Source organism: Mastigoproctus giganteus, chromosome 10 (assembly GCF_048544385.1).
Source record: "Mastigoproctus giganteus isolate SK-2022 chromosome 10, ASM4854438v1, whole genome shotgun sequence".
Taxonomy (NCBI): domain Eukaryota; kingdom Metazoa; phylum Arthropoda; class Arachnida; order Uropygi; family Thelyphonidae; genus Mastigoproctus; species Mastigoproctus giganteus.
This window is the reverse complement of record NC_143584.1, coordinates 103,098,427-103,111,961: the sequence shown is the minus strand read 5'-3', so window position 1 is coordinate 103,111,961 and position 13,535 is coordinate 103,098,427. Positions and strand designations below refer to the sequence as shown.

The 13,535-nt window shown below is 37.0% G+C and overlaps 1 protein-coding gene across 1 annotated transcript in view; it reads right to left on the bottom strand.

Moving 5' to 3' along the window:
- The window catches only part of D2hgdh (D-2-hydroxyglutaric acid dehydrogenase), a 141,697-nt gene that overhangs the window by 83,657 nt on the left and 44,505 nt on the right, over positions 1 to 13,535 (bottom strand). The window contains exon 4 of the mRNA XM_090382989.1: positions 5,054 to 5,247. Coding sequence (XP_090239115.1) covers positions 5,054 to 5,247 — 194 coding nt within the window. The remainder of the gene's footprint in view (positions 1 to 5,053; positions 5,248 to 13,535) is intronic.

The following is a 13,535-nucleotide window of genomic DNA, read 5'->3' as shown; positions in this document are numbered from 1 at the left end:
TCCTGTGGGATGAGTGCTTACTACTCATTGTAATCTTGCCATGGAACCAAATACATGAGATGTAGACTGTAGAATTGATTTTGCAGTTGATTACTTGATAATTCCATCTGATTTAATCATCAGTAATTGAGTCACAGGTTGTTACAAATGCAGTTGTGCAGTAGGTACTGCACCTGACAGGTGTCAGCTTCGAATTTTTTTTTTATTTGAAGTGTTTCTGGTTTTTTAAATTCTCCTTGTGATATACCAATATTTGTTCTTTTCTGTACTGCATTACCTATTGTGTAGTGTTTTTTAATTTTTAATACAAATTTTAAATATTTAAAAAATGCTTTTTTACACATTATTTAAAATATATATAAATTTATACTGCTAAAAATGAAAAAACAAAAACAAAGTTATATTCATAGAATTTCAACACAAAACTAATAGATTCTTCCATTTTCCCATTCAAAGAACCATTAAGAGCACAAAATTTCAAACTTAACATTTGTGCACATATTAATTTGCTTTATTTATTATTGAAACTTTATTTGTCATAGAACAGCTAAATGCATAGCTGATGTACAACAGAATTACATATATTTTACATATACAAATACAGCAATATACATTGCTGTATTTAATTCATAACTATTTCAGCTACAGTTATATTAAAGTTATTTGTTCTACTGTTGTATTAAAATTAAACACTTTTATTATTATTATTATTAGCTATATGGTGCAAGGAAACCTGAGGCTTATGCTGCACCAGCCAAAACAAAATTCCCGAGTTACCCTAAGGGAGAGAGGGGGGGGAGGGGAGAGAGAGAGAGAGAGAGAGAGAGAGAGAGAGAGAGAGAGAGAGAGAGAGAGAGAGAAAAGTAGAAGGGAATCACCAAAAAAAGCTACCCCAGGGGCTCACATCTGGTACGTATGGGCTTGGCAAACCCAGGGTCCTGGGTTTGCCAAGCCCATACTCCTTCTACTCTTTTTTCTACTTCTCTCTCTCTCTCTCTCTCTCTCTCTCTCTCTCTCTCTCTCTCTCTCTCTCTCTCTCTCTCTCTCAGGGTAATGCAGGAATTTTTTTTGGCTGGTGCAGCATAAGCCTTGGGCTTCCTTGCACCATATGGCTAATAATAATAATAACGAGAAGAATGATGATATCCAGCTCAGGACCTTGGGTGTGCCAAGCCCATACTCACCAGATGTGAGGCCCTGGGGTTAATTAAGGAGTACTAGGGAAAAAGATTTCCTTGGTATTTCTATTATCAGGAAAGTACTAGGGAAAAGATTTCCTTGATAGTCTCATTATCACGAAAGTACTAGAGAAAAGACTTTGCAGATCCAAACCTCATCTGCACTCCAGTATTATCATGGGCTGACAATAATGGAAGCCTTAGCACAACTAATCATGGACTACCCAGGTGGATAATTACATGAGGTCTTGGTATTTAATGATAAGGGCGAGAATTTAAATTTCAGGAAAATTAATTACAACTGTCTTAAGCTGCATGATTGTATGCATGATTGAGTTAGTTATTTTGGAGCATTAGCAACTAAGGCCATATTGCTCCGGGATATGCGGTGGTCATTCCTTGACCTTTCCGCATCCTCCGTATTTGGTGGGTCTTAAGCTGCTTCATGACCTGTATCAAATGGGAAGACAGCATTTAGAGGGTGAACACAGGAGAATTACTGAGCAACTTAAAAGCTGCAGTCACAGAAGCTATACCATTAAGAAAATATGACACAAAGATATCACCAAGGTGGATAAAAAAAGAGAATTGGCTAGTTTAATAGAGAAACAAAAAATAAAGCATGGGAAGTTAGAGAGCTTTGAAGCATTAACTATTAAGATCAACTTAAAATAATTATAAATATATCTATAATTGCACCCCAGGAATAGTTAGGCTGGGAAATGCTGACTATGAGAAATCACAGGCTAAGAGAGAAAAAAGAGAACAAGAATTGTGTAAATAAAAATAACAGAATAAATCAGATTTAATCCTAAGCAAGTCTCTCTGATAAATCAGCTGATAAAACTGAATGAGTAGTCTGCATCAAGGAGAAACAGGTGAATCTGAGCAATGTTAAATAAGCAATATAGAGATTGCAAAGGATTTTTTAGAAATAGTAGTAGTAGTAGTAGTAGTGGCATTAGATGTAAGAAAGCAAGTGTATGAGCTTATGCAGCATCAGCCAAAAAAAAAAAAAAAAAAAAAATCACACCATTCCCTCCAAATGCCTGTCCAATTCCTCCTTAAATTTATTCAACCTATCAACTTCCACAACAACAGATAGAAGTTTGTTCCAACAATTAACCACACGCTGGCTAAAGGCAAATTTCCACACATCTATTCTACATCTGTCTTTTCTTAATTTGAATTTATGCCCCCTTAGGTTCATAATCTGAACAAGTGGAAGGAACCCATCAGAATTCAGCACGTTCAACCCATTCAAGGCCTTATACACCTCAATCAGATCACTGCGCAGGTGCCTAGTCTCCAGTCACTGCAATTTGCAGAACTTAAGCCTCTCTTGGTAAGAGGATCCCTTCATTCCCCTCACCAACCTTGTTGCCCTTCTCTGTACACGCTCAAGCAAATCAAAATCCTTCCTAAAATGAGGCCTCCAGACCTGTACGCAGTACTCAAGGCGTGGCCTGACCATCGCCTTATACAAATTTGTACAGAGGGACAATTACCTGCTAGCAAATTTCCTATATATCATTGACAAAACCCCATGACCTGCCCTGGCAGCCTGTCTGCATTGCTCAGAAAACTTCATATCTGACTGCACAATTACTCCCAGGTCTTTTTCATTTTCTACCACCTTAAGTGTAGTACCACACAGTTGGTACATTTCTCTGGGGTTACTTCTACCCATATGCAGTACTCTGCATTTTTCAATGTTAAACTTCAGTTGCCACTTCTCAGCCCAGCTGCCCAAATCTTCTAGGATCCTGTTGCAGTTGCAGTAACACACTATCATTAACAACCCTGCCAACCTTTGTATCATCTGTAAACTTTGACACTAAGCCTGATATACCTTCATCAATAACATTGATAAATATACAAAACAACAGTGGACCCAACACCAAACCCTGTGGAACTCCACTAATAACATTAGTCCACGAAGAGCAGCACCCACTGATTACCACCCTCTGTCTTCTTCCACTTAACCATCCTTTTATCCATTGTAGCAACTTACCCTTAATACCATTCTGCTCCAATTTGTACAATAGTCTTCCATGCGCAACAGTGTTAAAAGCTTTCCTGAAATCCAAATATATGATATCAAAATTATTTTTTGCATCCAGTTCCTTTGTAACCACATCATAATAATCAATCAAATTTGTCAGACAAGACTTTCCCTTAACAAACCCATGCTGTGTCTGAATATTTTTCTGCAGTCTTGTCTAGATGATCCTGCAATGCATCTTTAACCAGTGACTCCATTATTTTACCCGGAACAGAAGTTAAACTAACTGGTCTGTAATTACTCATGTCACCCTTCAATCCCCCTTTGTGAACTGGGGATACATTTGCACATCTCCAGCACGGACTGGAGATGTGCAAATGGGAACCTCCCCTGAGTCCAAGGATGCTCTCATAATTATGGCTAAGGGTTTGCTTAGTTGCTTTGCCGCCTCCTTTAATATAACTGGATAGATCACATCCACCCCAGGTGCTTTTCTTATGTTTAACTTCAACAATTTCTCCTCCACTTTGCTCTCAGTTACGACAAAATTATTAAGTACCCTGCTACAATTTGATAACCTTCTCCCATTTTCAAACCTTAATAATTCCTCACGTGTGAATGTAGATGCAAAATACTCATTCAGTTTGTTTGCTATCTGAGCAGGATCATCAACAGTCGAACCATCGATGTCAAGTGGACCAATCAGATTCATCCCCTTCCTTTTAGAGTTTATATAAGTAAAGAATTCCTTGCTGTTTTTCTTAGCATCTTTTGCCAAGGATTTCTCGTGATCTGCCTTTGCCTGCCTAACCTCCTTTGTGACCTGATTACAGACAAGCTTATATCTGCCATAGGCTTTTGAGTCGCTTGATAATTTATATGCATCCCATGCATTTTTCTTCTCTGTTACGAGTCTCATTAGTTCATTTGATAAATGAACTTTTATAAAATCTTTTGTAAATCCTTGTGGCTCAAAAAACGTTTTCCTAGAACTTTTGAGCCTCAAGTCATGGCCCATATGATAGATGACATATATACACAAGTATTTTGAAGGAAGAAAATTTAATTTTGAAATAAAGAGAATGCAGACCATTAAGTTTAATACATAAGGTTAGGAAGTTCTAACAAGACACAGAAAATACAAGACCATCACTAGTCTTGTATTTTCTATATCTTGTTAGCTTCTCTAACTTTAAGTGGTTAGTCCCACATTATAAACAGAAAAATTTATCATAATTTACATATAGATTTAACAAAGCAGATGCATTTCTCCAACTGTACCCACACTAGGCATATGCAAGCTCTCTTTGATATATATATATAAAAAAAACCATATAAACTAGAATAAGGATTAAAATAAAAATAATGCCAGCAGTACTGCAAGACAAGAGCGAAAAGGCGAAATTAAAACTAAATTCAAATCAAGCAGGGAGGGAAGAGATGCTAAGCGACAAGAGTAAAAACATTGCAGCAGAAACTCTAAATGTACGAATAATAATTCTTTGAAATTTAAAAGCCAATTAAATAGAAATTTAAATTTTTCAAGCATCATGTAGAGGAATATGCCTTTTGGCTGCCTCTGATGTATGCTGTACCCTCCTTTTTATTTTTAATTTTTTATTATGAAATATTCCGTTTTTCCAACTATTTCAACATTATTTAAATTATGTATAATTATATATATATATATATAATATATATATATTTTTTTTAATACTTGAGTTAGTTTATTTTCCTAAGACCAATTTAATCCCTGAATGAATATTCTTCTGTGTCAAGTGTTTCTAATTTCTGCATACACAAAAATAAGAGTAACAAAATTAATATAATTTCTTTTTTCTTAAATAAGATTAGAAAATACAAAAACTACCATTTCAAGACCCAGTACATTTCCGTGCAGTGATCCATATCGCATTAAGTGAAGACCTCCTGCATTGGTTGCCACATTACCACCGATTTGACAACTTCCTTTTGCTCCAAGATCTAATGGGACAACATATCCCTTTTCTTCCACATACTGTTCCAATGTTTGTAAAACACAACCAGACTGACATAATAAAACACCTAAAATACACAATTAAATATAAGATTTCAAAATATAAGAGCAATGAAGCCCAATCCTTCCTACTTTTAATAATATTGTTTAAATAACTTCTCATACTTTTTTTTAATAGGAAATTTCTTCACCCAATGCTCGCACATCAATTACGCTTTGCTCTTCCTTGGTAGCAGTGAGTAGTCATTAGGAATTGAATGCAAGATAAGTTTTATGAAACCCATATAAATTAATTATCTTTTAGTGTGGATAATTTCACTTCATTAACTTAAATCTTTTATACAATGTATTAACCGGATAAATTTGATGTGAGTGTCGGGTGAAGAAATTTCCTATAAAAAGGTATGAGAAGTTATCATTTAAACACAATTAAATATATATATATTACTTACTGACATATACCAGTATAACAGAATTATTTTTTCTTTTGCAAGAAAAGTAAAACTTAATACACACCAAATAATTCAGTACTAATAACACACACACACACAAAATTTACAAACTTGCTAATGCTGAATATAGCATGAACTCTTAAGTCAGTATACACCCATAACACCAGAATCCCTTAAATTAAAAATCAAAATGTCTATCAGAGTGACAATTATGTTAGCATTCCTCAAGTGTGTTTTTAATTTCAATCTCCTTCAATAATTGTATCAGGATTAAAGAAGTGCAGCCATAAAAAAATAAAATAACAGATGTAGCCTCACTTGTTTTACACTTTATGCAAGGTGCACCAACTAATGTGATCTACTCACAAGTGTACTACTAAAAATAAAAAAGAAAAAAAAACATCCTTCAAGGCATCTGTTTATTGAAGTGCATTGGCATCAATAAACCAAATGAAGCCAATATGCTTCAAATAACTTCATCTAAGATGCTGAAGAAAGCAGCCTCACTGCTTCATGCAGCAGTGCAAATGAATAAATCTGTTGAGGCAGAAAAATCAACTTTTGCTGCCTCAAACAGTGGTGTAAGTTGCACTGGCTGAGTACAACTTACGCCATTGTCAGAGAAGACTGTCTGCTTGTGTGCTGTTCATTTTATTTAAATGTTACTGTTTTAGAAAAGTTATTAGAAGGGCCTGATAATCATTAAAACACTTTTTTCTTAAGTTTACCAAAACATCAACTACTTTAACTTTTTAAATTCTTTTTTGAAAGAAAGCATATATTAACTAAAGGAAAACTTTTCATTTGGAAATACTGTAATCTGGCAGAGTTATAAACTTGTGAAAGGTGGTATGTGAAAATTGGCACACACACAACTGCACTTAGGTTAAAAAATCAGAAAAAAAATGACATTGTGACTATAATATTTTGCCATTTGAAAACTGAATTTTGCATTAAACAGGGTGGGGGAATTCATTGAGAAACATCCAAAGCGTCTTGTACTATAAGCATTTCAAGACTTGGAGATGTCACTTTTACAGAAGCTAGACGAATTTCAATATAAACTCCTTTAGCTGCTATTTAATTTTCAATTTATACTTTTACTAAATGCTGCATTTATTCTTGTATCCATTATAATTGTTTAATTAAAGAATGTTATTCTAAATGCACGATTCTAAAACTATTTCTTAGCATTATGCCAAAAACAATGAATGGTACGCAAAGTTCACCACACGCTTGCTTTTGAATTGTATTTTTGAGAAGAGTTATATGACTGCACACTAACGTGCATAATTAAGTGCACTAGCGGGTGCTCTTATTTAAGAAAATTTTTGAACAATTAAGCTTTCAATATAAAAAATGAAGTATTCATAATCATATCCATCATACTGTTCAACAGAAAGTCATCATAAAATCAACAATTTAACTACTTTCATAATTACAATTTATCAAATGTGGTGCTTGATGCAAGAAAAACCCACTCAAAAGAGTGAAAAGACAGTTAAGTAATTTTAATTACTTGGACATGCATGTTTTTTTTTTAGGATAAATGTATTATTCTAATTTATTTATAATTAATTAAAACTCTACAAACTCCAACTTGTTTTAAGTATGCAATCACTAAAATAATGGCACCTCCGTAGCCAGGTGGGCAGGAGCAGCAGTGCGTAGCACACGCTTCTTGATTAGACCGGGGTTCGAACCTGTGACCACCATATACGGAGGATGCGGAAAGGTCAGGTAATGACCACCGCATATCCCCGGAGAAATATGGCCTTAGTTGCTAATGCTCCTAAAAAAAATAACAACAACAATATAACAACTAAAATAATAATAATAGTGGTTAGGCAATTCTTGAATGAGTGATCAGTGAGATCACTGACCACTCATTCAAGTAGTGAGATCAAAACTGAGTATTTTATTCTATGTGATACCACTGAATATACATTTAATTATATTAATGGTAACTGCTGTATTTATAAACTCTTTTAGTCTATATAACTGTCCCAGAGTACAAGGAACAAAAAAAAAAAAAAAAAGTAAAGTGCAGCCATTATCAACCCACTGCAGGATGGAAGCCTCCTCAACAATTCATGCTGAGGGAAATGGACCATATGCTGGTCCAGTGCGGGTTGACAGATCGACCGTATGCAGCAGTCAGGGGCTTGAACCCCGGTCTACTCAAAGAGTGTGTGCTACTGCACTCCCGCTCTTGCCCACTCGGCTACGGAGCCCAGAGTACAAACAGAACTTTTATTCCTGATTACCAATAATTACAGAAGAAGAACAAGAACAAAGACATGATTTAGGAATACATCAATACATCATAGTTTGTTTGCAATTGATAAGTGTCAAAGATCTGTAACTTATCTTTTTTTTTTTTTTTTTTTTTCTTTTTTTGTTTTACTCCAGTACACCATGTATCTTCAGATTTCTCAAAATTTTGAAAACTAAAAAACAGTGAAAAAAATTGCATGGTAAATACAAAATAGGGTTAAAGTAAAAATGCACTAAAAATGATAATTCCTATCGATTGAAAAAAAAAAAATCATTCCTTCAATTTCAAAAGGACACAGGAAAAGGGAACAAATGTGAGAATTACAAATGTTTGTATCCATAGATCAGCTTGTCTGTTTGTTCGGCATAAAACTCTTGTTTCCAAGAGTAAAACCACACAAACCTCACACAAGAAACTAACTTAGCCACATCATGAAAAAAAGGCAATAAAAGTTGCTTCCATCAAGGCAAGCTTATTAGAAACATGGTTTAAGGCAATGATAGCTGAGTCAGAAAACTGCTAGTTTCGGGGGGGGGGGGAATACACAGATTAATAGACTAACTAGAGTCACAGGCAGAGGTAAAGGTGAGAGGTGACTCGTACACTGCTTCTATTGGAAAATGCAGCACAGGGAAGAAAAGTGTCAGGGATTTCAGGCCTGTGGGTCACATCATGGAACCAGTTAATACATGAGCTATGAAAAGTAACTACGAATAAGAACATGTGTATGCACACTTGTATATACTCTAATTCCAGGCCCGTCGTAAATAATTTTAATGTTTGACATACTGATTAAGTCATCAAATACAGACAGCGTAGGGATAGTGGAGACAAGGTGTTTCAGACATAAGTGATGCTGAATTTGAATAAGGGAAGTACAATTTGAATAAGGGGAGTATAGAAGAAGGACAACAGAGGTCATGCTCTTGGTTAAGAAGAATAGGAGACCGGCGGAATTACTCAACAAGTACAGTTCACTGTTGAAAAAAAGCCGTGATTTAGGGTTGAATTTGAAAGTGTCTGCAATTCTGCCCAGACACGATAGGAGAGAGTATATGAGAGCCTTGTTGATCAAAGCTCTGAAAAAATTGTGCAAGGCTCAAGGGGTAGAATTTTTTTCAGCCAGGTCTGTGCTTGTTAACAGAAGAGACTGCTTCTACAGGAATGGGATACACTTAAATAGAAAGGGTGCAAGAATATTTGCTGATGCTATTGAAGCAGTGTTAGGTGGGTCAGAACTGCTAGCTTAGGGGGGAAATACACGGACTAATAGATTAACAGTAGCCGCTGGTAGAGGTGAAAGTGATTCTTGCACTGCTTCTATTGGAATGAGCAGTAGCCTAGAAAACAAGATGCAGGGTATTTCAGAGACTGCTGGGAATCATTGCAGTACAAGTAAACACATGGGTTGTGTTAAGGTAGCTAAGAATAGGATTCGATGTTGTTTGTTTTTTAGGAGCATTAGCAACTAAGGCCATATTGCTCCGTGAACATGCGGTGGTCATTCCTGACCTTTCCGCATCCTCCGTATTTGGTGGTGACGGGCAGCTAAGTATAGGAACAGGTGCATGTATACTTGCATATACACCAATGCTAGGAGTTTGGTAAATAAATTTGATGAATTTGAGGTGTTGGTCAAAACATCAAAGGCAGGTATTGTTGGGATATCAGAGACGTGGTGTCACACAGATATAAGGAATGCAGAACTGGAATTTGGGGAGTACAATGTGTACAGAAAGGATAGACAGGATAGGAAGGGAGGAGGGGTTATGCTATTAGTTGAGAAACAAATAAAATCCAAGGAAGTGAAGCCAGTTGAGATTGCTGGACAGTGCAGTGTCGAGTCAGTTTGGTGTGACATAAGCATTGCGAGATCAAAATTGAGAGTAGGAGTGTGCTATAGTCCTAATGACTCTGATGAGTATAATAAAAAACTGAACAGGGAAATAGAGTGGGCCAGTAAATCAGAGAGTCTTATAGTGGGGGATTTTAATTTCCCGGATATTGACTGGAATTTGTTGCTTGGTCACTCACACACTGGCAAGGATTTTGTGGATTTATTGGATGATAGTTTTCTACATCAGCATGTTTGGGAGGCAACTAGACTCTTGATCTGATTATATAGTGATTCTTCATGCATTAAGTATCTGCAGATAAAGAAACCACTAGGTGGCAGTGATCACAGTGTGCTAAAGTGGGATTTACTCAGAGTTGACTACTAACTACTCAAAGAGTTAATTAAAGGCAACTACGGTGGTCTGAAACAGTATTTAAATTCTATACAGTGGGACCAACTGATGATGTTACCAACAGCAAATTCAAAATGAGAGGCATTCAAAGAATTCATCTTGGAAGCTAATAGGTGTACATACCAACTAAGAAATATTGTGCAAGGTTTAGGCCTAAATAGATGTCAGATGAACTAATGAGACATATGGCAGAGAAGAAAAATGCATGGGATACATATAAATTAATGGGTGATATGGAAGCCTATGATAGATATAAGCTGGTCTGTAACAAGTCACAAAGGAGATTAGGCAGGTAAAGGCACATTATGAGAAATCTTTGGCAAAGGATGGCAGTTATAGCACGGACACAGCATGGTTTTGTTAAGGGGAAGTCTTGTCTGAGCAATTTGATCGGATACTATGATGTGGTCCCGAAGGACCGCATCATAGTATCCAATGATGTGGTCCTTCGTGAGCTGGATGCAGGGAATAACTTTGATATCATACATTTGGATCTTAGAAAGGCTTTTGATACTGTTGCACATGAAAGACCGCTTCACAAATTGGAGCAATGTGGCATTGGAGGCAAACTGCTACTAGGCATAAAGGGAGGGTTGTGTGGGAGAAGACAGAGAGTGGTAATCAATGGACACTGCTCTTTGTGGACTAATGTTATTAGTGGAGTCCCTCAGGGTTCAGTGTTGTGTCCATTGTTGTTTTCTGTATTAAAATTTGATATTGACGTTGGTATATCAAGCTTAATGTCCAAATTTGCAGAGATACGAAGGTTGGCAGGGTTGTTAAGGACACTAATGACAGTACGCTGCTGCAACAGGATCTAGAAAATTTGAGCAGATGGGCTGAGAGGTGGCAAATGAATTTTAACATTGACAAATGGAAAGTACTATATATGGGAAGCAGTAACCCCAGAGTAACGTATCAACTCTGTGGTACAACACTGACAGAGGTAGAGAATGAAAAGCATTAGCATTAGAATTAATAGAGGCATATGATGCAAGAAAGCAAGCTTATGCAGCATTAGCCAAAAAAAAAAAAAAAAAAAAAAAAAAACGCTCCCATTTCATCCCTCCGTTCGTTCCAATAACCTGTCCAGCTCAGCCTTAAATTTATTTAGGCTATCAACTTTCACAACAAAGGATGGAAATCTGTTCCACCAACCAACTGCCCGTTGGCTAAATGCAAACTTCTGCACATCTATCCTGCATCTGTCTTTCCTCAATTTGAAGGTGTGGCTTGACCATTGCCTTATACAAGTGGATAATCACCTCCTTATCCCTGCTAGAAAAATTGCTGAATGTCATTAACAAGACACCATGAGCTACTCTTACAGACCATCTCACTGCTCAGAAAACTTCATATCTGTCTGCACAAATACCCCCAGGTCCTTTTCGTTCTCTACCACTATCAGTGTAGTACCACAGAGTTGATACGTTACTGCTTCCCATATGTAGTACTTTACATCTGTCAATGTTAAACTTCATTTACCACCTCTCAGCCCATCTGCTCAAATTTTCAAAGTCCTGTTGCAGCAGTGTACAGTCATTAGTGTCCTTAACAACCCTGCCAACCTTCGTATCTCTGCAAATTTGGACATTAAGCTAGATATACCAACGTCAATATCAAATTTTAATACAGAAAACAACAATGGACCCAACACTGAACCCTGAGGGAATCCACTAATAACATGAGCCCACAATGAGCAGTGTCCATTGATTACCACTCTCTGTCTTCTCTCACTCAACCATCCCTTTATCCATAGCAGCAATTTGCCTCCAATGCCACACTGCTCCAATTTGTTCAGCAGTCTTCCATGTGCAACAGTATCAAAAGCCTTTATATATGATATCAAAGCTATTCCCTGCATCCAGTTCCTTTGTGACCACATCATGTATCCAATCAAATTGGTCAGCAAGACTTCCCCTTAACAAAACCATGCTGTGTCCGAGCTATAATTGAAGTCTTGTCTAGATGATCCTGCAGTGCTTCTTTAACCAGTGCCTCCATTAATTTTCTGGGAACAGAAGTTAAACTCACAGGTCTATAATTACTTGTGTCAGCCTTTGCTCCTCCTTTGTGATTTGGGGTCACATTCGCACATCTCCAGTCCATGGGTACCTCCCCTGAATCCAAGGAAGCTCTCATAATTATGGCTAAGGGTTTGCTTACTTCCTTTGCTGCCTCCTCAATATCCAGTGGACCAATCTGATTCATCCCTTTCCTTCTTGAGTTTACATAGATAAAGAACTCTTGGCTGTTTTTCTTTGCATCCTCTGCCAAAGATTTCTCATTATCTGCCTTTGCCTGCCTAATCTCCTTTGTGACTTGGTTACAGACCAGCTTATATCTATCATAGGCTTCCATGTTACCCATTAATTTATATGTATCTCATGCATTTTTCTTCTCTGCCATATGTCTCATTAGTTCATCTGACATCCATTTAGGCCTAAACCTTGAACAATATTTCTTAGTTGGCATGTAAAGTCTAGTAGCTTCCAAGATAAATTCTTTGAATGCTTCTCATTTTGAATTTGCTGTTGGTAACATCATCAGTTGGTCCCTCCGTATAGAATTTAAATGTTGTCTCAGACCACTGTAGTCGCCTTTATGAAAGCAAAAACTCTTCTCTTTACTCCTGATGGTAGTTAACTCTTTGAGTAAATCCTACTTCAGCACACTGTGATCACTGCCACCTAGTGGTTCCTTTATCTGCAGATTCTGAATGCATGAAGAATCACTACTGATAATCAGGTCAAGAGTATTACTCTCTCTAGTTGTAGTCTTGATATGATTATCAGTACTGATTCTTCATGCATTAAGCATTTGCAGAAAAGAACCTGGGGGTAATTGTTCAGGGAGATATGAAGTTTTCTGAGCAGTGGAGATGGTCTGCAAGAGTAGCTCATGGTGTTTTTTCAATAATATACAGGAATGTTTCTAGCACAGATAAGGAGATGATTATCCCCTTGTATAAGGCATTGGTCAGGCCACACCTTGAGAACTGTATACAGGTCTGATTTTTTTTTTTTTTTTTTTGGTAGTTGTTGGCGCATCGGCTTCTGTGGCCATAGTGCACCTCCCAAAGTTTTTGCAGTACTTTGATCCAAGCCCGAGGCGGGATTCGAACCCGCGACCTTGCGGTTGCCAAGAAGGCACTTTACCCACCTGGCTAGCCCGGTCGGCACAGGTCTGGAGGTCACATTTTAAGAAGGATGTAAAGCTGTTGGAAGGAGTACAAAGAAGGGGGCAACAAGATTAGTGAATGGAAGAAAGGGTTGCTCTTATGAAGAAAGGCTTAAGTTTTGGAGATTAGTGTCTGAAGACTAGGCACCTGCGAGATGATCTGATTGAGGTGTATAAAGCCTTGAATAGTTTGAGCA